A 25,975-nucleotide genomic window follows, 5' to 3' on the forward strand; every position below is an offset into this window, starting at 1 on the left:
CTGGTTTTTGCTCGTAAGTCAGCTTGTTCTCTGTTAACTTTACAGTTCTTGTCTTGTATTCTGAGCTGATCAGGACAGGGAATCTGTTTTCTCCTCTTCTTTCTTATGACAGTGAACACATTGGAGCTTAATCCTGGTCAAGGTTTGGCATTTGGTCAGCTATGTGGAGGAGCAACTGTACTGGGAGTCTACTGCCTTTCTGCTCACACAGACCTGGTGTCCTTGCAGGGCATAGCTTGCGTTCTGTTCCCTTGTAAAGGTTGCAGTCTTTGCTCTCTCCATCTTGGGGCATTCTGCTCCTTCAGTCCCTGGTGTGCAATATATCTCTGCTCCTGTAGTAGACAGTTTTGCTGCTGCCTGCGGTGTAGACTCTAAACTATCAGCTATTACTGTTCCCACACCACGTGGATGTGATTCTGGGGCCTTTGGATCTGTTCCGTGAGTTGTGTAGCTCATGCTTTTGGCTCAGGAAACTGGCAGTTTCAGCAAAGAGTGGATTACAGAAAGGGTAGATTTGGGAGGTATCTGTCAGAGAAAATGAAATATGAACAATGACAGAAAGACTATGGCAACAGCTGGAATCAACCAAGTTAATCCTCAGCAGCCAAAGCCAGCCCACGTCTTATTGCAGAGGTGTAGGGAGAAAACCCAGAAATGTAGTGCTTTTACACTTGAATTTTGCTAGCTGAGGGCTATTATTAGCTGTTTGCCTCAGAAACCAAAGGTTTTCTGTTCTCTTTCAGACCGGATGAGCTCATGGCTGCACAGGGTAATGTAATACCTCCTCCTCTGCCATACGTGGAGAGTGCTTGCCTAGCTACTGTTGCTGTATTTCTCATGTGTACCACTGTAACATGATGTGCAAGTCCAGCCCTCACTGCAAAATGATGTGGTGTGAAAGTCAGGAGGGATTATGAGTACTCTTGGAGTGGTTGGCTCTTTCACTACAGAAATCCTCATCTTACTAGCTTCTCCCAGAGTGCAATGGCTTCCTGAGTCTTAATTTGTCCTCTTACCATTGCACTCAGAAAGCTTTTCAGGGTTCCTCTACCCCAGGGTTCCACTGGTAGCACAGAACAATCCCATTTTAAGGACATGTTGAATGTTAGGTGCTGAGTGTTGAGCATTACGGGATGCAGATTAGACCTTCTTGCTTAAAAGAAACAAGTGCTGCACACCCTGGAAACCTATAGAAAACTAGAGTAAAAAGAGGGCTGATTCTGCCATCTCATTATCTCAGTATTTGTGGTGCATGCTGAAATCCTTATTTGAAGTGGGCCAAAGCTCCATTGCATTTGTGAGAAGTTTTGTATCACCTGGTTGGTCTAGGCCATGTTTGTTGTCTTGCTAATAAGCAACCCTTCTGATCTTCATCAAATCATTGCGGTTGGAAAAGACCACAAAGATCCCCACATTCTGCCTCACCCCATCCCACCATGCACACTGCCCACGTCCCTCAGTGCCACATCTCCATGGTTATTGAACACTCCCAGGGATGGTGACCCCACCAGCTCCCTGCAAAGCTGTGCCACCACATCACCATTCCTCTTCAGAAGAAGTTTTTCTTAACATCCAACTTGAACCTCCCCTGAAAATCATCAGTCAGAACAGGGGCTGTTGAAGATGGGCGGAGAGAATGATGCTTCTGCAGTCAATACAAGCAGGGAGATCAAATGTAGAGTGTATCAACTGCATTCTTGCATTGGCTTGCTGCCCTGCTCCCTCGCCTTCAGTGGACTGCAGTGCTGGTGGTAGAGCTGTGGTGTGAATCCTGGGATTGCACGTACTGCAACGGTCAGCAGCACAGCAACTTGAGCTGAACTTACCCTCCTGGGCAGCTGCTGCCACTCAGAATTCAGACAGCATGCAGAGGAGAAAGCCATGAAGGAAGGGAAAGGGATGGCAGCAGAAGGCTTCACAGAGTGACAGCGGGGAGGAAGGAGATGGGGGACAGGTCATGGAAGGGTTTGCCATGACTGCTGGGGAGCAGGAGCCTTCCCGGTCACCTGAGCTGGGTATGCCTGAAGATGCTTGCATGAATGATCTGAATGAGTGGTCTTCCATGTCTCCACTGCAAATAAACGGCAATATCAATCCCCCTCACACCTGCTAGTCCTGCATTCATGCTTGGAGCCTCTGTCTTGGTATCAACATCAGGACCCTGGGATCTTTCCTGGGACCCAAACAAGCATAGGAAGCTTATTCAAAATTGCTCTGCTGTTACAAGCTGGCTAGCACTAGAGAAGTCCGTGATGTAAGTGCATCATAAATATTCTGCACTTGTACAGCCTTTTGTAGGGCAAACCATGGAATAGAAATGGAAGCCCATTTATTTAGGGTTTATCTGTTCTCCCACGCCTCAAATAGGAACTAGCATGAACGCTCTCAGCAAGCAGTTGTTGGTAAAAGGAGAACCAGATAAAGCAGTCATTAAAGTAATCAATAAAAGATTCAACATATCAAGCGATCCCACTTAGCAAGGTGATTAATTGAATCACCTTAACTGAAGTGTGTATGCCTAACTAATTACACTTGCTATCTTTTTGATGCTAACTCCATTTGTTGACACAAAGGGTAAGGTGGGCTTTAAACACTTTCTTCTATATGTGTTAGGTATTAAGAGGAGATGACCTCAGCCAGTTCTCTGAAGAATCAGGGGTTGCTGAGAGTAGAAAACCATGCTTTGTGCATAAAACCGAGCTACAAAATCTAATGTAGGCCAAGTATTCACCATATTAAGGGCTATATCATTGCCATAGGGTAGAGTCAAAAGATGGTTTTCTGCTCTTAAATTTCTATGGTTTCCTGATTTTGAGGTCTTCATAATTGAGCTGTACTTGGCTGATATCCAGTGTAGAGTGGAGCAATATCAAAAAGACAGACAGAAGAAGATCTGTCATTGTCTTCATTCGAAGGAATCTGAAAATTAGGAGTCCCAGCTGATAGTAAAGACTACCCAGAGGGATGGGATGACCATAGGGACTGTGCTGAGGATGCATTATAATGTGTGATAAACACTGTGAAGCAGTGTTGCTCCAGGAAATGGTCCAATACAACATAGAAGCAACTTTTAATGTCTTCCAGTCACAAGTTGTTCATATCTAATGTATATTTTACCCAATGTTTTCCAGTTCCAGAAGCAGAGGATGCCTTTATCAACAAGCAGAAGGTGCAGAAGGAGGTGAAGGCTGCACCAACAGAAAATGCCACGCTGAGCTGCGAGGTGGCCCAGGAGAAGACGGAGATGAAGTGGTACAAGGAGGGGAAACTGATCACCTCGAGCAGGAAGTTCAAGGCTGAGTCAGAGGGCAAACAGCGTTGGCTGGTGGTGAGCCAGGTGGAGAAGAAAGATGCAGGGGAGTACAGCTGCGAGGCTGCTGGCCAGAAACTCACCTTCAAGATTGATGTCACAGGTAAGACAGGTGTTGTATGAAATACAGCAGAGAACAGTAAAGTAAAATCTAGTTTCTATTATACAGTGATCCAGTTGCAGTAGTCTCTGCTGAGGTTTTTTCCCTATGCTTGAGTGAGTGGCTTTTTAGAAAGTATTTGGTTTTAGTATGGCACAAAGACCTGTTTCAGTCTGTCTGTAGAATAATAATTACTGATATATGTACAATGGAAGCAATATTCAAGATATTATTCAAATCTCTCCTGTGCCTGAGATCCCAAACTGTAATTCTTGTTCACTGAAACATTTGACTAAGAGAAGTATGTGCAGTGAGGCTGGAGTGCATGTTCTACGTGCAGCCTTTCATGGCAGGAGAAGCAGGAACTTCTCCTAGTTGTACACTGCCTTTTTACTATGCCTTTATGTTGGAGGCTGCATCTGGATAGGTGAGTCTGCTACTCACAGTAAGAGACCTGGTAGAGCTGACTATTGCCAGAGCTCAAAGTAAGATAGATATCTGCAAATCACACACAAAGAACAAAGGACTGCGTTGGTGAGCATATTTCCTTTGTGCCTTTGACAGTCACAGTTGTGGCAATGGTAGAGGCCATGAGGAGTCTGTTCAGGAAGCCAGGAGTACTGTTCTGGGTCATGAAAAGGCAGCCAGTGGTTTGACTATTGCATGTTTATGTGTTTTGATGTTTCACAGTGGGTCTTAAGTAAAAGGAACTCAGATTTTGGTTACCTGCAGGACAGATGTTCTTTTGGGTTCAATATGTTTGCATAGTGACTTGCAACCATGGGACTGGTGTTCAAGGACCCTCTTGGTTCCTTCAGTTCCTAGGTTCTTTCTTGCCTAGATTAGACACTTTGTTTCAACAGAAGAGCTGATATTCTCTAGTGAAGGCTATTAGTTTGGGCACAAGTGGTAACCTAAACCTGTTCCAACCTGTACATACAGACCTGCAAGATGGTTTCATTTCAGTCCCTCAGTCAATACTTTTTCTTTTCTTCCCTCAGAGCCAAAACCTGTGTTTATAAACCAGGAGCAGGTGCAGAAAGAGGTGAGTGCTGCCCTGGCAGCAAGTGCCTCCCTCAGCTGTGAAGTAGCACAGGATCCAAGCGAAGTAAAATGGTACAAGGATGGAAGACTGCTTGCCTCCTCCAGAAAGTTCAAACTGGAATCTGTGGGCAAAACACGGCGTCTGGTTGTGGAGCAGCTGGGGAGGAAAGATGCTGGAGAATACATCTGCGAGGCTGCTGGCCAGAAGATGACCTTCGAGCTGGAAACAACTGGTGAGCATTCAGAAATTCTCAGCCAGGATTTTGTAGCCTTGTTGTGAACTGGGTTTTAGGGTGAAATCTCAGTTTTCTTTGCGCCTGACAGTGTGAGAATTTGCTCTGGCCCTTTATGTACCTCCCCGGTGCTCAGCTGTTCCTTCCCTTACTTGGGGATAACGTCATTTATTCAAGGTGATGTCCAAACTGGCTTGTTAACAGTCCTCTGCAGTGCTTTAAGCTGTCATATGTCAGCCAGAATTTATGCATGTTCTATAGCCATTCCTACATGTTGAAAACACTGCACTGTGCTTAAGTTTCAGCATATGTTCCAGTAAGTACAGTTCCATTAATTCTAGGGAATTGGGTGAATTAAGCATAGATCTGAAGGCTGCCTTTGCCCATTGCAGAGAAGGAAGGACTAATGTAGATTTGACTTGATATTTTCCCTTCTAGGATGGGAAGGAGCTCCGTCAAAGTAAAAAAGTGGGCATTACTTCCCAGGGAAATAAGAGAAGTCTCATTATTCAGAGGTGGTGAACTCTCATTTTCTCTCTCAGTCTGCAAACAGGCTGGGTTGCTGTTTCAGTACAGGCTGTTTTATGCAGGAACTCTGCTCCTGAGGTTAATCCAAGTTGTATCCAGGCCCTTCAGAAGGAAAGGGAAATAGCAGCACAGAAATATGGTCTGATTCTGACATAAAGAAGTGCAGACCTGGAGAGTTAAAAGGGATTGTGTGATGTTCAAGGGATTTTGAAGCAAAGATGTCCCCTAGGTAAGATTTGTGGCTGACATTCCCCATACATTGTGGGCACACAAGCTAAGGAGAGACTAGTGATGAGCATGCAGAGAAGCCAATGATTCAGACAGGTTTGTAGTGACACGACATTGTAGAGTTCTGTCTAGTTCTCCTTGGCATAGTTTGGAAAATAAAGATGAGGTGATGGTGGTAACCAATATGGCTTCCTCAAGGTCAAGACATGCCTGACAAACTTGGTGGCCTTTCATGATGGAGTAACAACATCAGTGGATAATGGGAGAGCAACTGACATCATCTACTTGGACTTGTGCAGAGCATTTGATCCCGTCCTGCATGACATCCTGGTCACCAAACTGGAGAAAAATGGTTTTGATGGATGGACCAGTTGCAGGATAAGGAACTGTCTGGATGGTCACACTCAGAGAGTTGCAGTCAATAGCTCAGTGTCCAGGTGGAGGGTGGTGTTGGGACCAGTGTTATTTAACATTTTTTAACATTATTTAACATTTTTTAACATTTAACATTATTATTTATTTAACATTTAACATTATTATTATTATTTAACATTTTTTAACATTATTTAACATTTTTTAACATTATTTAACATTTTTTAACATTATTTAACATTTTTGTAGGCAACATGGACAGTGGAATCAAATGAACCCTCAGCAAGTCTACAGATGACACCAAGCTGAGCGGTGCTGTTGATGTGCTAGAGGGAAGGGATGCTACCCAGAGGGACTTGGACAGGCTGGAGAGGTGGGCCCTTGGCAGCCTCATGAACTTGAGTGTGGCCAAGTACAAGGCCCTGCACCTGGGTCAGGGCAATGCCAAGCACAGGCACAGGCTTAGAGGAGAATGATTTGAGAAAAGCCTTGACCCTGAGGAGAAGAGTTAATGTGGAGGGAGGTGTCCCTGCCTATAGCAGGGGGACTGGAACTAAATGACCCTAAAGATTCATTCAGTTCCATTGTTTTTCTACCCTTAATTTTGCTTCACAGATTTTGGAATAAATGAGATTCTGGTTTCCATGAAAACTGTTTGCAGGGAGCTCCATTGTAGCTAGTAAGTCTATCTTTAAGTTCAAGGGCAATAATGCATTGACTGTGTTGAAGAGAGAAATGACTCAGGAATGGATGATGGTTTAGAATAAAACATAATCCTACTTATTTTCTATGCAAATATGTGTAAGGAAAAGATGCTGCACTCAGTTCTGGAAATACCCTGACAAATATATCTCTACTGTTTCACAGCTGGAGATATCAAGATTGTTAAAGCACTGGAAGATGTGGAAGTGAATGAATATGGGAGTGCATCTTTTGTCTGAGATTTCACACGATGAGGTTCAGAGCCAGTGGTACAAAGATGACAACAAGCTGAAGGCTGATGACAACATCAGAATGCGGCAAGATGGTAGGGTGTAAGAGGGGGATCTTTCTCCTGAGTGGGGGGTGGGTTGGAGATCAAGCAGAAAGGACATCTGAAATGAAGTGAAGAAGGTTCAGAAGGGAGTTCCCCTTTTGTTTTGGGACTGAGGTTAGGGTGGAACAAGTGACATGGACCAGCTAACATCATTTGCAAGAATGTCAAAAAAGTTGAACGCCACCAGGACCTTTCACAGAAATAAAAACTCCTACCTACCTACCTTTCTGCCCACAAAATATCCAGCTTGTCTTTTGGGTTTTACTTTTGCTAAGTAGAACAGATTATTTTCTTACGAGGTTGATTTTCTACTTTTAAACTTCAGATTTGTGTTTGAACGTTGAGGGATAAAAAACATAGCTTGACTTTTTCTTAATTTTCTCTGTCTGTTTGAAAAGAGCACAGGGTTGTTTTTGTTTGTTTTTTTTTTTAATATATACAATGTTAGGGTATATATATGATTTTAAGTGTGATAAAGAAAAGGGAGACATTTGAGTTAGCACACTACTCAAGAGTTCAGTCCCCAGCTTTGCCACTCTTACCATTATAAGGGCAAGAACATCCTGGAAAATGAATTTCTCCTAAGTAGAGTCAATACATCTGAGCTACAGAGACCTTTACTAGGTGAAAACTTGTTGTTCAGAGCTAAGTTGCTGTATTTAACCAAAGTAATTATCAATGTCCGTGTTTCATTGAACCTTTATTCCATTTCGTAATGTGAGGAGTTTGATATTGGGATGGGAAGGTCATGGTTTGATTTGGATGTTGGACTGGGAATCAGAAGATCTGGGCTCTCTTCAGGTTGTCAGTCTTATTGTCTGACTTCTTAACAACATTCCTTTCTTTATAATATTATTTAATGATGTTTTAAGGCATTTTGAGCTGATAGGTGTAGTGTTCATGTGACTTCTTAACAACATTCCTTACTTTATATTATTTTTTAATGATGTTTTAAAGGCATTTTGAGCTGATAGGTGTAGTGTTCATGTGCAGTAATGCTGATGTGAGTAAGTAGGGTAATAATGTAAGGGTTTTTTACATTCCTTCTACATCTCTGCTTTCTCTTGTTCCATCCTTCTTAAATAGCAATCCATTAGTCTAGTAAAGGAGCTGTGTGATGAGGATGTGACTGAGCCTGAAAAAGCCAAGTTTGAATGCGAGATATCCATTCCTTCTGTGAAACCTCCCAAGTGGTATCTACGTGGGGAAGTCTTACAGGCTGGCAGAAACTTGATAATGCAGCAAGAAGGCACCATCCACCAGCTTGCCATAGCGATAACCACCACTGATATGACAAGCACCATTCAGTTCTCAATTGGCAAATCAAAATCCACAGCCAATCTGCTTGTCAGAGGTAACATATCCTGGCTTGGTTTACATCATGAAGATGAAGAATTAATTAACGTACAGTCTTCCTTCACTGGGGTCTTTGAAATATTTTGTGTGTGTCTGGAGGGTCTGCTCCATTTCCAGTTCAAAGTCGTTGGGCACTAAATGAGATAGCTGCATCTCAGTAAAAGATGTGTTTGAATAGCTGTGATGTGCTTACTATTCAGATCTACAGAGCTGAGGTTTTGTCCTTGGCTATACCAAAGAAGTCAAATCAGGTGAAATTAATTGTATTTCTGAACTAGACAAGGTTAAGTTTGGTAGCACCTAAATTTGATGCAGTTTGTCATTGATTTCACCTGAAAGAAACTTCCCGGCTTTTTATCTGCTGTTGTCCCCAGCGTAAGAGTCTCCATTCACACCCTAAAGTACTTGTTATATTTTCAACTCACTCTTATTTGAATAAAAGCCTCAACAAATGGGAGCAATTTAATTAGCACAGAACAAGAGCTGGACCTTGCATTTGGTAGATAATATACAGTATTACTTTATAGAAATGTAGTCAATGGCATTCCCTATAGACAATCATTTGTTTTATCTTTGGAGTGGTTCAAAAAACCATTGTGAACATGACATTAATTGGAATGGAATACACGCAAGAGACTTTCCTCTTCTTCCAATTGTCCTCATCCTTTCTTCTCTTCCACCCCTGCTTTGCAGATTACCATATAGAAATCACCAGGAAGTTGGAGGACAAGACAGCTTTGGAACGTCATTCTGTCATCCTGTCCTGTGACTTCAGGCCTTCTCCAAAGGTTTTGAAATGGTTCAAGGGCCACACACCCATCGAACCCTCTGAGAAGTACAAGATCAAGAGGGATAAGCATTCAGCAGAGCTCAAGATTCTGAAGCTGAAGCCCGATGATGCTGGTGTGTACAAGTGCAAGGCAGGAATTGCAGAGACTGAGGCAACGCTGACAGCTGAAGATATGAGCAGGGAGGGTGACCTCTTCTATGTCCTATTTCACCTCAGATTTCTCTTCTTGAGGTTGATTTCTGCCGTTCTCTCCTGCTAACTTTATAAATGTATAGTCTTCACTGAGAAGATTACACAAAGATCATCTAGTCCAACCATTCTACCACATCCCAGTATGCTTTATAGTAACAGTGGTAACAGTTCACCTTGTTTCCCCACAGCCTGCAATGTAGAAGTAACGAAGCACCTGCAGAATGTGGAAATTGAAGAAGAGAGCTCTGCTGTCTTCTCCTGCGAGCTGTCCCATGATGACGAGGACGTGGAATGGTTCCTGAATGGCAACCTCCTTTACACCAACAATTACAATGACATCAAGAACATTGGCAATTGCTGCACACTGACAATGAAGCAGGTTAAGCCTGAGGATGCTGGCACAGTGACAGTGAAGTCAGACAAGGTATCAGAAAGCGCACCTGAAGGTGATAGGTGGGTCTGATCACACCCCTCCTGGATGTAAGAGATGCTAAGGAGCTCCAGTTCATTCTGTTGTGCAGCAATCCTGCTTCTAAAGCTCACCTCTCTGGGGCTCAGATAGCCACCAAAGTCATGAGGGGCTTTCTTCCAGTGATTTATGGAATTAAGGATTTATGACTGCAGGGAGAGATCATTCAGTGTGTGTTTTGCCTCTGGGATGACTAATGACCAGGCTGTGAGCAACCTGATCTAGCTGTGAATGTCCCTTTTTATTGCAGGGGAGCTGGGCTAGATGGCCTTGAAGGGTCTCTTCCAATTCTAAGGGTACTGTGATTCTAATCTGCTCTCCCCAGCAATTAAGCTCTTTTACTCTATACGCTCAGAGTTTGAAGGATTTCCTCTTTCTCCTTTCTTTTGCATTTGGTGGAAGTTTTTTCCCCAGTATAAACATCTGATGTGTGAAATAGAAGATAGATAAAAGGAGTCAATAAAACAGGAAAATCAAAAGTGTTCAGCAGCTTATCCTCTTAATCCTGTGGCCTGCTGTATGAGCTCTGCTCCATGTGAGGGCAATGCCAGCTCTCCAGCTTTAGAAGAGCTGCATCCCAATTACTTCATATGATATCAGTCCCACCCAAGGCAATGCAGGCTGTCCCTCCTGTTCCCTGTATTCTCCTACTGATTAGTTCAGAATTCCATAAAGTGCATTCAGTCAACACACATGAAACCGCTTTAGGTTCTATATTGGTGTCATCAGTGCTGGTAAAGATTTATTTATCCCTCTTCAAAAATCTGAAAGCAACTGGAAATATCTCAACTTCTGTATCACATTGTTCTGTTTTGCCCTTTTAATTGCAGAGAAGCCTGCTGTCTTCATGAAGTCCTTGGATGATGTTTTTGTTGAGGAGCGGGGTGTGATTAAATTGGAATGCGAAGTCTCTATAAAGAGAAGGTCAAACCAGTGTGGAAAAAGGACGGTGTTGTGCTCCCTTCTGGCAACAAGTATGAGCTGGTACAGTCTGGGAAGACCCTATGTCCCCTTATCCATGACCTCGAGATGTCAGATGCAGGTTTCTATACCTGTGATATTGGCACTGATGTTGCCAAGTCAAAGGTCGGCATTCAGGGTAAGTACTGTGGAAAGTAAAGGAGTGCTGAAAGCACATTCAGTGTGGTCACTATGTCTTACACCTATTCCCCCATGAGCCTTAATAGTTTCTACAATAGAAGTGTATTACTGCAATTTAGTGCAGTGATGTCTGGAAAATTCCCATTGCTTTTGATGTAAATGTATCTCATTTTGCCATGAAAATCACCAAACACATCAAGAATGTCCTGGAAATGTTTCCTTTCAAACCATCCCTAAAATGGAGAAATGGTTTGAACACCAATAGGTGTAGGATGGTAACAAATGAGCTAATAGAAACAGTTAATTTCTTGTCATAGGCAAAATCCTTTTTCTCACGCAGCATCTTAGAGTTGTCCTCTCTGTTAGGTTGTTCCCTCTGTAGCTCATTGAATCTTCATTCTGCTCCATGGACTGAGCTGCTCGCCTTGTAGTTCTTCCAGAGCAAAGCCAAGAGATTTACGTCTCTTTTTTTTTATAGCTTTCTGGTAATTCTGAGTGGAGAATGTCTTAGAGAATACATCAGTAAGGAACACAGCCATGTTCTGCAAATCCTGAGTTAAAACACCAGTACTGCTACTCATGTCAGTCACAAATGCCTTTTCTCCATATAAACCTCATACTAACCTATCTCTTGTCTTCCAGAGCTGAATATTGGCATTACCAAACGGCTGAAAAACACTGAAATCCAGGAGGGAGAAGATTGTACTTTTGAATGCATTCCGTCCCATGAAAGCATTGATGAGTTCAACTGGACACTGAATGGAAGCAGAGTGGAAAGTGGTGGGCGATTTAAAGCTTCTAACGTGAGTCGGAAATATACTCTCCTTATCAAAAGTGTTACTCCTACTGACACTGAGGAAGTCGTTTTTACTGCCCGTGGTCTAACCTCCAAAGCCTCTCTGTCTGTGAAAGGTAATGAGATGGGAGAGATTCTGGGGCCTGATTCCTTCAACTGTCTTCTGATAAGATTGTTGTGAGAGCTAACTCATAATATGGTTAAAGTGAATAGCAACCTTCTACTTGAACCTCGAAGCACTGAGAATTTCTCTTAAAAATAAGTAAAAGGAGGAAACATTTTACACAAATGTGAGAACTACCCAAAGCACTGGGGTAGTGTTGGCAATGGTCATCTCACTACAGCTTGTTCCATTACCAGTAAATCAGGAATGATCTGTTGAGGGAACTGTGGGAGCAAATATCCTCTAAGTATAAGCTGAAGGGATGGCCTTCACATCATCTAGCTGTACAACAAACTCCTATCTAGAACATGTGCATCTGAGAGCATCATCCGAGGCTCCCAGTGTGATGAGTGGAGAGAAGAGAGAGGCAGTTTTCAGACATGGTTCATCATCCTCAATGGGGTAGATTTAAGAGAGAATAAATGCTGCCTGGAATTCTATTGTCTGTACTTTGCAGATTACTGCTGGCTGTAGGATGGCGTCTGTTGCAAGTGCCTCTCTAACTTATCTCCAGCATGTAGATGCATGTATTTTGAGAGAGGCATCCTACCATAAGTGTATGTTACTCAAAAAGCATGTTTTCTTTCAGAAAAACCTACTGAGGTTACAAAACAGCTGGAGGATAAGACATCAGCCTGAGCAGTGAGCTGTCGAAGCCTGATGTGAACATCAGGTAGTACAAGGATGGCAAAGCAATCAGAAAAAGCCAGAAGTACGACTTGCAGCAGGAGGGAACTGGGGCCATTCTGATCATCCATGACTCTACTGCCAAGGACAGTGGGGAGTACCCCTGTGAGACAGAGGACTCCATAAGAAAAGCCAGGGTCACTGTGCAAGGTGAGTTGAAAAGCACACTGGGGATGGCATGTAGAGAAGTCGAGGTAAATATCTGCAGCCTGTGGGTGATGTTTTTCTCTTCTGTTTCCTTGAGCAGGATCAATTCTTAGTTTTCAGAAAATATGATGGATTAAAATCTTTTCCTTAAAATAATCTGGAAACTGAATGATTCTCCAGTGTGATGTGGATCTGGGCAGCCTGGTCTGGTGGTTGGTGATCCCTTTGAGGGGGTTTGAAACTAGATGCTCTTTGAGGTCCTTTTCTACTCAGGCCACTCTATGATTCTGTGATCATTCTATGATTCTATGATCTTGGGTGTTAGTGAGCCAAGAAAAGATGGCAATCTGAATTAGTCTCTATTGAATATGTGTAATCAAAACTATATGCAGTTTATCAGATGAGATCCTACCAGCGCATGTATAATGGTATTGAACTTTCCAGATATCTACTGGAATTATCAAACCTATGTAAATGGGTGGACTCTGTGGTCTTCTTAGACTCTTTGCATCTCTATGTGATATTCTGAAATGAGGGCAAAGGAGATTCAGGACACCTCTGTATGCTTGGGACTTGTTGGGGTAACAGATCCCTTTGTCCTACACCCTCATCCTTTTTTTTTTTTCCTTCCAGAAAAACCTAATTACTTTATCAAGGAACTTTCAGATGTGAAAATTGAAGAAAGTGGAAGTGCACTTTTTACATGTCAGAGCGAGAAAGCTGCATCCTTCGTCATATGGAGGAAAGGCATTGCTGAGCTCAGGCCTGGCAGGAAATACAAGAGGGCACAGAAAGGACGAGACCTGCAGCTGTGCATAAAAAATCTGGAGAAAAGTGACAGTGACGTGTACACCTGTGACATTGGTGATGCCCAGTCCAGAGCTAAGCTGGTTGTACAAGGTATGTGTGAGAGCCATATGACTGCGCATCCTGTTTCTCCACTACCAAGACATTATCCTGGTAGAATTTGTACATTTATGGCAGGTCTTTGGGGCTGCAGCTGTCTGGCCTGAATAGCGGTTCACAAGCCATGCACAGAGCAAGCTGCACGGAAAGGGAAAGAACTACCGACTAGAGCAGTGCCATTGAGAACTTTATGTATCATTTAAAAACCAAAAATGCTGATTTACGGTGAGGCTGGTGACCTAGAAATCAGTGTGAACTTTCTATCTCTGACCTTTCTGAGTTACAAATAGTCCTCCAGAGTTCTAGGCAAAAATTTCCTTATGCTGCATTCTGGGTAGTTGTCACGGTTTAAACAAAAATCTACCTGTGTCCGTGACAGGGGGGCCACAGGCAAGCGAGGTGCTAGAAGGAGCTGAACCTGTGTCCCAACTACTTCAGAAGCCACCCAAACCCCCTCGTACATGGCTAAGATCTCCTCAGTTGGAGTGTAGCAGTCCTCAGACCCTTTATATGCTCGACTCCAAAGTCCCAGGGGTTGGCCTTGGGTTTCTCCTAAAGCTCTTTGCCACAAACTCCAAGTGGGACCTTTCTCTCCAGCAGCAGTGTAGAGGATGTTCTTTACATCCTGTCCTGTCCGTACTGACCCCAAGGCCACGGCACGGGCTATCTCTTGTTTTCTCTGCTCAAAAGCCTGCTGCTGCTCAGGACCCCATGAGAAATTATTCTTCTTCCGTGTTACCTGATAGTGGGGGCTCACTATGTGGCTGTAGTTTGGGACATGCATTCTCCAAAAGCCCACTACTCCCAGAAAAGATTGGATCTCTGTCTTGTTGGTGGGCGGAGACATAGCAGTGATTTTTTCAATCACATCTGCTGGGATGTGTCAATGCCCATCTTGCCATTTTACACCTAAGAACTGGATTTCCTGTGCAGACCCCTTCACCTTGCTGCGCTTAATGGCAAAACCAGCTTGCAAAAGAATTTGGATTATCTGTTTTCTTTTCTTGAATATCTCTGCTGCTGTATGGCCCCACATGACAATATCATCAATATACTGCAAGTGTTCGGGAGCATTTCCCTGTTCCAAGACAGCTTGGATCATCCCATGGCAAATTGTTGGGCTGTGCTTCTACCCTTGAGTTAAACGGTTCCAGGTATACTGAACAACTCTACAGGAAAAAGCAAACTCTGGCCTTCATTTTGCAGCCAATGGGATGGAAAAGAAGGCATTAGCAATGTCAATGGTGGCATACCACCTAGCTTCTTTTGACTCCAGTTCATACTGGAGTTCTAGCATGTCTGGTACAGCAGAATTCAATGGAGGTGTGATTTCATTTAGGCCACGGTAATCCACCGTCAACCTCCATTCTTCACTGGCTTTATGCACTGGCCATATGGGGCTGTTAAAAGGCGAGTGAGTTTTGCTAATTGCTCCCTGATTCTCTAATTGGCGAATTAGCTTGTGAATGGGGAGCAATGAGTCCCTATTGGTGCGGTACTGCCGTCTGTGAACCACTCTGGTGGCAATTGGTACCTCTTGGTCTTTTACCTGGAGCAACCCCACAGCAGAAGGATCATCTGACAGATCAGGTAAAGCTGACAGCAGATAAACACCATTTGTGTTAACAGCAGCTATCCCAAAGGCCCATCGATACCCCTTGGGATCCTTAAAATATCCCGTCCTAAGGTAATCGATACCCAAAACACTTGGAGCCTCTGGACCAGTCACAATAGGGTGTTTTTGCCAGTTTTTACCAGTGAGGCTTATTTCGGCCTCCAACATAGTCAATTCTTGGGAACCCCCAGTCACTCCATGGATATATATTGGTTGTGTCCCTTGGTGACTTGAGGGCATTAGGGTGCATTGTGCACCAGTGTCCACCAAGGCTTTATATTTCTGTGGTTGAGATGTGCCAGGCCACTTAATCCACACAGTCCAGTATACTCTATTGTCCCTTTCCCCCCCCTGGCTGGGGGCAGGGCCCCTCTGTTGTTTACCTTGGTGGCTTGCAGCAACTGGAACTCTCCCCTTCTTGGAAGAGTTCACCTTGGTAGTTGTTTCACCTTGTAATTCTTCCACTCGTGCCTGAAGTGCAGAAGTGGATGAATTACACCACTTCTTCATGTCCTCCCCATGACTACAGAGGAAAAGCAACAAGGCAAGACGTGTAGTCTCATCGTTGATTCGAGGTGACTTATCATTGTCATTTGCTTGAATACGAGGACGTCTCTTTCTAATGGTTGAGATTTTCGATGATACAGGTCGAGAGGAACTCATGTTGTTTAGCTTTCTCAATAGGCGATCGTGGAAATCCTGGTTTCCATCATCTTGTACCACCATGGATTCATCTACATCAGGCACAGTAGCCAATTTGTCAATAATATCACTTTGTGTTCCCTCCATTTTGTTTAATCTTTCCACTATTTTGACAATGGCTGAAGTATACAGATTAACTTCTGTAGCGCTTATAAATAATTCAAGTTCCTGAAGTCTGCCAATTAGTTCATTCACAAAGGGTTTCCTTTCCCCTTTGCCATATACTAATGCAAGTGCACTGGCATGCTTTTCAGGAGCTGCTTTTGTAATGTCACGCCACATTTGTCGTGGAACGCGGACTGCTTCAGGATCATGTAATTGGTTTGGATCATTACGATTGAACTCGGGGCTGTATAGCATTTCCACCAGAGCACTTTCTCTCAAAGATTGGATACCTTTCTCAATATCAGTCCATTTCTTTCTCTCAGGCTCCAAGTCCCGTTTAAAGGGGAATCTATCTCTTACCGCTATCAACATCCGCTTCCAGAGGGTGTAGGACCGATTTTGGCATGTGCCAATACCTCTGTCCACACGTGAGTCCCTGGAAATGCTACCCAGTTGGCGAGCTTCACTGCCATCGAGCCACGCACTGTTGGCACCATTGTCCCAGCAGCGAAGTAACCAAGTGACCATATTTTCTTTTGGCTGACGTGTGTAATCCTTTCTTAGATCTCGAATTTCACTCAGTTTAAAAGATCGATCAATAATGGCCGTAATACTTTGCTCACCTTTTGCTCTATCAAGAGTCCCAGGTGTTGATGGTGGCAACTGTGTTGATGAGGCTGCCCCATCTACAAGTTTGGACTTGAGAAATTCTCGTAAAGAAAAAGTAGCTTTTGGCTCCTCTTCTGACTCTGACCCTGACCCTGATGCTTGTGTTATTTCCTCCAGGTAACCCTCCTTCTTTTTCCTCTCTCCTAACTTTCTCTGCTCCTCTAACTTCTTCTGCTCCTCTAACTTCTTCTGCTCCTCTAACATCTTCTGCTCTTCTATCATCTTCTTATACCCCTCTAACATCCTCTGCTCCTCCAACTTCTTCTGGTCTTCTGACTCCCCCTGCTCTCCCGAGTCCCCTGAGTCTCCTGAGTCCTGCTCTCCTAACTCCCTCCGCTCTTCTAACTCCTTCTGCATTTTCTCTAACTGAGTTGAAACTTGTTTTGTCTTTCGCCCTCTTACAGGGGCAACCAACATTGTATCTGGTGTCCCCGATGGTTGGTCCAATTGGACTACATGTTCCCCCGGTGGCTGGTCAAATTGGACTACATGCGCCCCCAGTGGCTGGCCAAATTGGACTACATGTGCCCCTGGTAGTTGGTTAAATACATTCAACTCACCCTGGAGGGCACATAGCTGGTCTCGGAGAGCGTTCCGCTCAAACTGGACGGCACCAAGCTCAGTCTGGAGGCTGTTGTAGTTGGACTGGAGAGTGTTGTACCCGAACCGGAGGACGTTATGCTCGGCCTGGAGGGCAGTGTGCTCAGTCTGGAGAGTGTTGAGCTTGGTCTGGAGGGCATTGTGCTCGGTCTGAAGAGCGTTATGCTCGGACTGGAGGGCATTATGCTCGGACTGAAGAGTGTTGTGCTCGGTCTGGAGGGTGTCACAATTGGGTTGAAGGGCATCGTGCTTAGGCTGGAGGGTGCCGCACTCAGACTGGAGGGCGTCATACTTGGACTGGAGAGTATTGTACCCGGACCGGAGAGCGTTGTGCTCAGTCTGGAGAGTATTGTGCTCCGTCTGGAGGGCATTGTATTCAGTTTGAAGAGCGTTATGCTTGGACCGGAGGGCGTTATGCACAGACTGAAGAGGGTTGTGCTTGGACTGGAGGGTGTCGCAGTTGGGTTGGAAGGCATCGTGCTTGGCATGGAGGATGCCGCACTCAGACTGGACGGCGTCATACTTGGACTGGAGAGTGTTGTGCTCGGTCTGGAGGGCGCTGTGCTCGGACTGGAGAGTGTCGTGCTTGGACCGGAGGGCATCGCGCTCAGTCTGGAGAGTGTCATGCTCGGACCGGAGGGCGCCGTGCTCGGACTGGAGAGTGTCGTGCTCGGACCGGAGGGCGCTGTGCTCGGACTGGAGAGTGTTGAGTTGGGATTGCAGGGAGCTTTTCTCATCCCAAAGTTTTTCTGCGTCAGCTCTAAGATTCTCTTTCTCGTACCAGATTGAGTCTCGTTGGTACAGGAGATCTTTTCTCTCAGCTTCAAAAGCTTTTTCTCTCTCTACCTTCTCATCCCAAAGTTTTTCTGCGTCAGCTCTAAGACTCCCCTTCTCGTACCAGATTGAGTCTCGTTGGTACAGGAGATCTTTTCTCTCAGCTTCAAAAGCTTTTTCTCTCTCTACCTTCTCAGTCCAAAGTTTTTCTGCCTCAGCTCTAAGACTCTCCTTCTCGGCCCTGAGACTCTCTCTCTCAGCTTCAAAAACTTCCCTCTCAGGAATGGTATTGAATAAGGCCCGATAAGCATTAGCTAGGCCCAAAATCATTTGTGCCTCCTGAGATCTGCCTGAGCCACAACATTCCTGCCTCAAATATGCAATCAAACTCTCAGGATTCTTCAAGTGTTCAGGAGTGAAGCTCCAGAACACTGAAGATGTCTGTCGTTTGAGAATCTCTTCAAAGCCTCTCCACACTCCCTGCCACTCAGTATTCTCTGGTTCTAGGGAAGACTTCCTCCGGATGTTATAAATCCAGATACTGAGTGAGATTATTACAATAATCAACAATAAGATCAGGGAGATTAAGAGTGTGGCCCACTGATCATTCAAAAACTGCATAAAAGATTCATAGAAAGAAAGAGGAGCACGCTTAAAAATCACCATTTCTGTATAATTAGTTGCATTAGTTGCTCCCTCTGGAGCTGTATGCAGATACGAAGTGAGCATTGCTAACCATGCTTTCAATCCATTATACAATTGTATAGCTCCATAGGAAAAAGTGGCTAGCTTAAACATGACCCAATATGTTCGGAGCATCTCAAAAAAGGAACCAATGGCACACAGTCCCTGGTAAAACAAATTTAGTAGAGAAAACATTTTTTTTTTTTTTTTTCCTCCAATAGAGAGAAAAAAGTAAAAGAAAACAAAGCTCAGCAGTGTTTATAAAATATACTGGAGTATTGGCAGTCCGCCTGGACTTTCAAGGTCAAGCTCGCAGGTGAAGAACCGCAAACACGAGATAGCTCCTTAACAGGGAAAAAAACTCGTAGCTCTGTTAAAAGCTAAAAGAGCAACAGAAGAAAACACAGAAAAACAGCAACTCAATTTGCCCGCATTCTCCACCAAAATCTGTCACGGTTTGAACTAAAAATCTACCTGCGTCCGTGACAGGGGGCCGTGGGACCCGGAGGGGCCCTAGGCCGAAAGGAAAAAGTTAATTAGGAAAAGAAAACAGCGGCAACAATCTAAGGAGGCACACTTATTTACTAAATACTATATCGAAATACAGGATAACACAATATAATACAATATAATTGAAAATTGAGCTAACGAATCAAGCAAAATAGGAGAGAGAATGAGTCCCGTAACCGAGAGGCCTACTGTGAATCTAGGCGAACGGCTGAAGGCTCCCACACACTCCCCTGAACGCCAGAACTTGAAAGACGTCAGTCTAGTCTGCGACAGAGTTAATATAGAGTCCAGGTCCCGTGACCTATCGTGTTGTTCCCTGGGAGATGTAGTCTTCTTCTGTAAGTTGCAGATTCAGTAAAATTATTCATGCTTTATATGATGTTATGATGTGGAATACTGATAGCAAAAATTACAAAATTATTAAACCATGACAGAAACCCTGGGGCTGAATTGGGATCAGTTTTTCAAAGAACCACGGGGACTGCAAGTTCACCTAGCTGAGTTCAGATGCGCACAGTGAGGTATCTGTGTGTGAGTCCCTCATCTGAATCCTTGGTTTTTATTCCACAGGGACTGCACTGCTCGTACACAGTCTCTCAGTGATGCCCAAGGTGCCTTGGGTGATCCTAGTTTTGTGCTAGTGCTTGTAAACTGTGACGGAAAATCTATGAGATAGACACCTCCTTCTGGAGCATCAGCTGAGGGCCAGAAGGGAGGTATTCTTGGCCATCCTAAATACCACCTCAGCCACGTGCTTAGGGCACCCATTGTGTCTTTTGCACCTGACCCCATGGAGTACGTAGTGATATTCAGCTTATCAAAAGGATGAGCTCAGAACAGAAGAGGCAGATTTTCCTCTCTGCTCCATCTGTGGCATAGTCTGGATTTCAAGGCATTGCAAAGCTATGGCACATCTACGTTCTTGCACTGATGACACTTTAGCATGCTCTGGGCTCGCATTTCAATGGCATCTAATAAATCTAGGGTCATACCTGTTGACAGGAAGCTGGCAAATGTTGTCACATTGTAAGGAAGATCAAGAAAGATGACACGGGCAACTATGGACCTGTCAGTCTCACTCCAGTGCCTGGTAAAATTATGGAGAAAATGATGGTGGGAGTTATGGAAAAACAACTGAAGGACAGGTCACAGACAACACAAGATCCTGAGAGGAAGGTCCCATTTAATTTCAGGTCTTTTTATGACACCTTTATCCATTGAGCTGAACAAGGGAAGGCAGTTGATGTAATCCTTGAGGATTTCAGTAGAGCTTTTGATACTATTTCTCAGCACCCTTCTGGACAGAAATTCCTGCATACAGCTAGACAGAAACAGAACGTGGTGTGTTGTAATACAAGAAGAATTTTACAGAGCAGCAGCCATGGATTGAGATAAGGAGTTCACAGAGCAGCAGCTGCGGAGAAGAATAAACAGCATGAGAACAAAGGACATCTCTAGGAAAAGAATGAATGGCTCATGGCTTTGAAGGGGGGTTATAGGGTTGTTATTGCAGTAGCTTTCCTCCAATTAGCGTGTGTGATTTTTGGACACCCTTGTCTGTCTCCTTTAAAATCATGGCTTTTTGGGCAATAAATTGATGCAGCTATATGTAACTATATTGGTGTTTGTCTGTTTGTCCCAGCACGCTGACATTTTGCCTTTCAGGTTCACCAGCAGTGGTGGGTGAGCAGTTGGCCAGTAGTTCTGTCCCAAAGGATTATAGTCAGTGGGTTCAATCAGGCTGATAGATGGTCACTTCCAGAGTTCCCCAGGGTTCCATTTTAGGGCCACTTTCCTTTCATGTTTATGCAGATGACTTGAATGCAGGACTAGAAGACGTTCTGAGCAAGTTTGCTGATAAGACCAGATGAGGAGGTGCTGTTGCCTTGACTGAGGGTGGAGAGGACTTGCAGAGAGATGTGGACAAGTCAGAGAAGTGGGTACCAGTTGGTACTAAGCACCAAGTGCATAAAGTATAACAAGAACAAGTGCCTGATTGTGCACCTGGGTATGGGCAACCCTGGACATAAACACTGACTGAATATTGGACACATGAGAGACGTCTGACTGAAAAGGATTGGGGGTCCTGCTCAACATAAAATTTTAAGTGAGTCAGCAGTGTGCCCAGCCAGCCAAGAAGGCCAACAGTCCCCTAAAGTGCATGAAGCAACTTATTGCCAGCTGGGTGAGGGAAAGGGTCGTCCCTGTCTGCTCTGCATTGCTATAGCATCACCAGGAGCTTTGGGTGCACTTCTGGGCACCGCAGAACATAAAGGACATAAAACTATGGGAGAGTGTGCACTGGAGGGCACTGGAACTGAGAGATCTGAAGTTCAGAGTTTCACAGGGATTGACTGCTTGTTCAGACTGGGCCCTTCTCACATCCCACATCCTGCAATGAGACACAGGGCACATGTGGGATAGGAACTTAACAGCATCCTTGCACCACATGCAGAGCCTGGGATCTTCCGTTCCTATGTCTTTCACTTAACATCATATAGACCTCCAACCCATTGCCCCAGGAAATACCCGGAGCCAACATGAGAGACAGGATCTCCCTATTTCTGGTCTTGCAATCGGGGCTTGACCTGTCTGCTTCGTAAGGCAAAGGAGATGTTTCTTAGCATGCCAGTGCCTTTGCCTGCCTGTAGTCATGGCTTCCAGTTATCTTCTCTAACTAGTCTGTTGGGAAGCTTACTTGGTAATGGCCCTCAGTGGGACCATTAGTACTCCAAGAATCTTCACTGTTACTTCTGACTTTGTCTTCTTGAGCACTTTGTGCAAACTTCTCTCTGCACTGGAGGTTGATGGACTCAGCACCAAATGCTCACTGGGGCCCATTATAACCTAAAGAGCCTCTTGTGCCTTGTACCTTCCTGTTCTCTTCTTCAGGTTTTCAGAATGTGTTCAGCAAAATGGAGAGAGCTTAAAGAGCAAGTATCCAAAATGCATTTATTGTCTATTTATTTATAGTTTGTTTTATACAAGAAGTTAAAGAAGCACTTTGCAACTGATGTCAATCCAGGATGTCCCAATGAGTTCTGTACTGTTACTGTGTTGACAAAGTTCCTCCTCAACCTCCCCATCCCACTCCTACTCACACTGGCCCCATGAGACTTGCATCACTTTTCCTCACATCACTCTTCTCCTCTACCGTCACCCGCTCAGTGTTAAACCTCCTTTGTACCAACTCCCACTGGCTTTCCACAGAGAACCAGCTGCACACAGAAAAAGAAAGAATTCTCTTTATTTACGGCCAACAAACAGAAGGAAAGGTGATGCAATTGAATGAACAGTAAAACACAGTGATCAACTGCATGCCATGTCCAAGCAGCTTCTATTGAGGTTTATTTTTCATAGGGAATATTTGCACAAGAAATGAGTTAGAAACAGATAGGATGGGATAGATAGAATCACGGTGAAGGATTTGACAACAGACTTTTGAGGAATGGAGCAAATTTCAGTAATCTCCCTTGGATAGATCAGCCAGGGAGTTGGGAGGTATCAACTTAGAATTGAACAGGACTCGTGAGTATTTCACACACTGAGACGGATTAACACTTTCTTCTTGATTTCTATCTTTGTCTTCAACTCTTTTTTTCACTTTTACTGACATTAATGAACATCTTTCAGAATTCATGCTTTCTTTAAAGCATGAAAAAATGAAAGAAAGAGAAAAAAAAAGAAATAGAAATAGAAAAAGGAAAAAAAAAAGCATATGGAAAGGGAAAAGGAAAAAGAAAAGGAAAAGAAAAAGGAAAAAGAAAAGGAAAAGTAAAAGGAAAAGGAAAAGGAAATGGAAAAGGAAAAGGAAAAGGAGAAGAAAACGACATAGAAAAAGAAAAAGTAAGAGAAAAAGAAAAGATAGGAAGGGATAGATAGAATCACAGTGAAGGAGTTGACAACACAGTCCATCAGTCTTTGGCGAGATGGAGAAAATTTTAGTCATCCCCCTAAAAGTCAGAAATCAGACAGATAATTGTGAGGTATCTGACTGAACAAAGAGCAAGGGATGGGGAAATCTGGCAGGCTGTGGCAGGAGCATGTGTCTAAATGGCCTGCTGTAAACATGCCTTTAACCACGACCATTTATTTAGGAGAGCTGGAGACACCTGGAGGATGAGGGATCAAATAGGCAGCAGGGAAGAGCAGCGGTGGGCGCCAGGATTTAGTAACAGGGCAATGATGGCACTGTGTCATGGTTTTGTAATTTTGTAATTTTGCTATCAGTATTCCACATCATAACATCATGTCAAGTATGGATACTTCTGTTGAATGTGCAGTCCACAGAAGAAGACTACATATCCCAGAGAACAACAGGAGTAACAATAAGTCACTGGACCAGGACGCTGTATAATCTCGTTCCCAGGCTGGAGTGCCCTCCTTCTTCTCTCGAACTTCTCGGAGAGTGGGAAGCGTTCCAGCCGTGTCGCCTAGAGTTCACAGTAGGCCTCTCGGTTTTCGGAGACTCTCTCTCTCTGTTTCGTTCGATTTGTTAGCCTTAATTATATTATATTGTGTTATCTTGTATTTCGATATCATATTTAGTAAAATAAGTTTTTCCTCCTTAGATTGTCACTGTTTTATCCCACTCCCCTTTTCCCCCTCCTTTCCTGGCCCCGGGGGGGGGGCCGTGGGGTGGCTTCCCCTGTCACGGGCATAGGTAAATCTAAGTAACCCGTGACACACTGGCATTGCTATCTGTGTCTCTGTACCTGAAAGCATCTGAATTAAAGGAAAAAAAAAAAAAAAAAAAAAAAAAGACACAAAATCCCTACAAAGACTCATATTTACAACTAAAAATGGAACAAGACTCATGAGAATTTCTCATGTTGAAAAGGGTTAACACATTTTCATCGATTTCTATCTTTGTCTTCAATTCTTTGTTTCAGTTTTATTGACATATATGCTCATCTTTTAAGCTTACAGCCTCAAAATAAATATTAAATAAATAAATAAATAAATAAATAAATAAATAAATAAATAAATAAATAGAGATCCATTTGTCTTTTGCACGTGGCCTGATGCCCCTCTCACCTTCACAATTCCCACCAGACCTTCCATGCTGGAGAGTATGAGATCCAGCAGAGCACCTCTCTTCTTTGGTTCCTCTATGGCTTGGTCAAGAAGCTGCCATCTGTGCTCTCCATGGATCTGCTGGATGCCACATGCCCTGCTGTGCTGTCCCTGCAGCACTTACTGGAGTGCAAAATGCTCCCAAAGGGGACAATGGCCAGACAACATGAGACTCCCATCTGTCTGCAGAGGGCACCTTCCACTTGCTCTCCCTGATCAGGAAGCCAGGAACAGACACTATTGATCTCCTCTGTTGGCCATTTCCATTAGCTCTGACCTGGCTGCTCTGCCATCCCCAGGCAGAGCTCAGTGCACTCTCACAGAGGGCAGTCGCTCTTCCTTGTCTTCTCGCCCATCTATCCTAAAGTCTCTGTGTCCCCTTTGTGCTACAGTGCAGTTGTGGAAGCCATTCAACTGTGTAACCGTGGTCCAAACAGGAGCTCAGGACTGCAGCTCTACCAGGATTTCTAGCTTCTTGTGCGTTGGTGTTTGCATTAGTGCAAAAATACAGGAGCAAACATCCTCACTGGAAAGCATCACTGGACATAGCTGGACTGGAGAGCTCATCTATGGTATCAGTGTGCAGAAGGTGGCACACAGGCATTAGACCTATCGTGGGTCTTGGAGCTGTCATAGCAGCACGGACACACCATGGGCATGGCTTTGCTGAAAGCCCTGTGCTGCACTTGCAGCTGCATGTGAATTCACCAGACAGCCGGTGCTATCCCCTCTCTGGCCCTCAGTTCATGCCCAGGAAGGAGCTGTCTATCTCAGGGATTTCCCACATGGTTTATAAGCACTGGCACACATCAGGAGCAGCCCAGCAACAGTCTTAAGGAGTCTGTGAGCCTGAGATGCTCAACCAATGAGAGCCATGAGAGCATCACCTGCATTGGGTTTAGGGCATAGAACAGAATTGATTTCACTGACTGGTGTGCAATTTCTCCCTTGCCAACAGGGGATGTGTGCACAGTATTACAATAATGAATAAGCACTGCTGCTATCGCTGCCATCTTTGCCTAACTAGAAATCTTTGACTTTGAGAGTTTCTCACACAAGGGGAGAAGGTAAGAAAATAAAGAGGCACAGAAAACTAAGGGAAACTGCTCTTCTTTATCTTATCTATAAAAATTGATACAACTGATGCTGTCGAGATTTTTTTAAATTATTTCTAATTTTTACCCAATGTCGGTTAGACTGTTTAAAAATATCCACACACCAAAATCTGACTACCAAGCAAATTTAATGAAAATGAAATGAAGGTGAGTTAGCGGAAAGCACAAGGCCATATTATATTAGGCTCTAGCAAATTTACAGGCAGTCACTGCACAAAGAGGTAGATCTGAGTTGCACATTATATGATTCCCACAAAGATTAAGGAAATCTGAAGCTTTCAATATATTTTTTTTATGCTTTTTTCATTTCATTTTTTAAACACCTGACCCAGACCCCAACCCTCACAGGAGCTGTAGAGATAACAGCATTAACCCGCAATGTAACTCTAATTCTAACCCTTACCCTGATTCTAAAATGGTCTCTAACTCCAAATGTAACAACAAAAATGATACTAGAAGTTTGTAGCAAAAGGAACCTTAACCCTGATCATAATCCAAAAAAAATCATTAAGGTAACAATAATCTTTACCTTAAAAGTAATATTAATCAGAGCCCAGATGATACCTGCGTCCAATCAGAAGCATGCTTTGCATTATTTAAGAGTTGTATTTTTTCAATGAACTCTCTCTATTATCACGTTTATAAAGTAACAGAGTCTGTTCTTTTT

General features: G+C 43.9%; 2 protein-coding genes across 3 annotated transcripts in view; both read left to right on the top strand.

The window, feature by feature from the left end:
- The window catches only part of LOC146757493 (uncharacterized), a gene marked incomplete at its 5' end in the record, with an annotated part of 360,734 nt that overhangs the window by 293,526 nt on the left and 41,233 nt on the right, over positions 1-25,975 (top strand). The gene's annotated exons all lie outside the window — the stretch shown is intronic.
- Positions 10,493-12,381, top strand: LOC146757507 (obscurin-like protein 1). Of its 2 annotated transcripts, XM_085520741.1 has the most exons (3): positions 10,493-10,757; positions 11,402-11,671; positions 12,308-12,381. In XM_085520741.1, the coding sequence occupies exons 1-3, from the start codon at positions 10,559-10,561 to the stop codon at positions 12,355-12,357; spliced, it is 519 nt and encodes a 172-aa protein (XP_085376867.1). In that variant the 5' UTR covers positions 10,493-10,558; the 3' UTR covers positions 12,358-12,381. The 2 variants fall into 2 exon arrangements, with proteins under 2 accessions (XP_085376867.1, XP_085376866.1); XM_085520740.1 differs by lacking the exon at positions 12,308-12,381 and having other exon boundaries at positions 11,402-11,751.

The sequence above is a fragment of the Coturnix japonica genome, chromosome 20 (genome assembly GCF_054131305.1).
Source record: "Coturnix japonica strain WE chromosome 20, WE-NBRP24, whole genome shotgun sequence".
Lineage (NCBI taxonomy): Eukaryota > Metazoa > Chordata > Aves > Galliformes > Phasianidae > Coturnix > Coturnix japonica.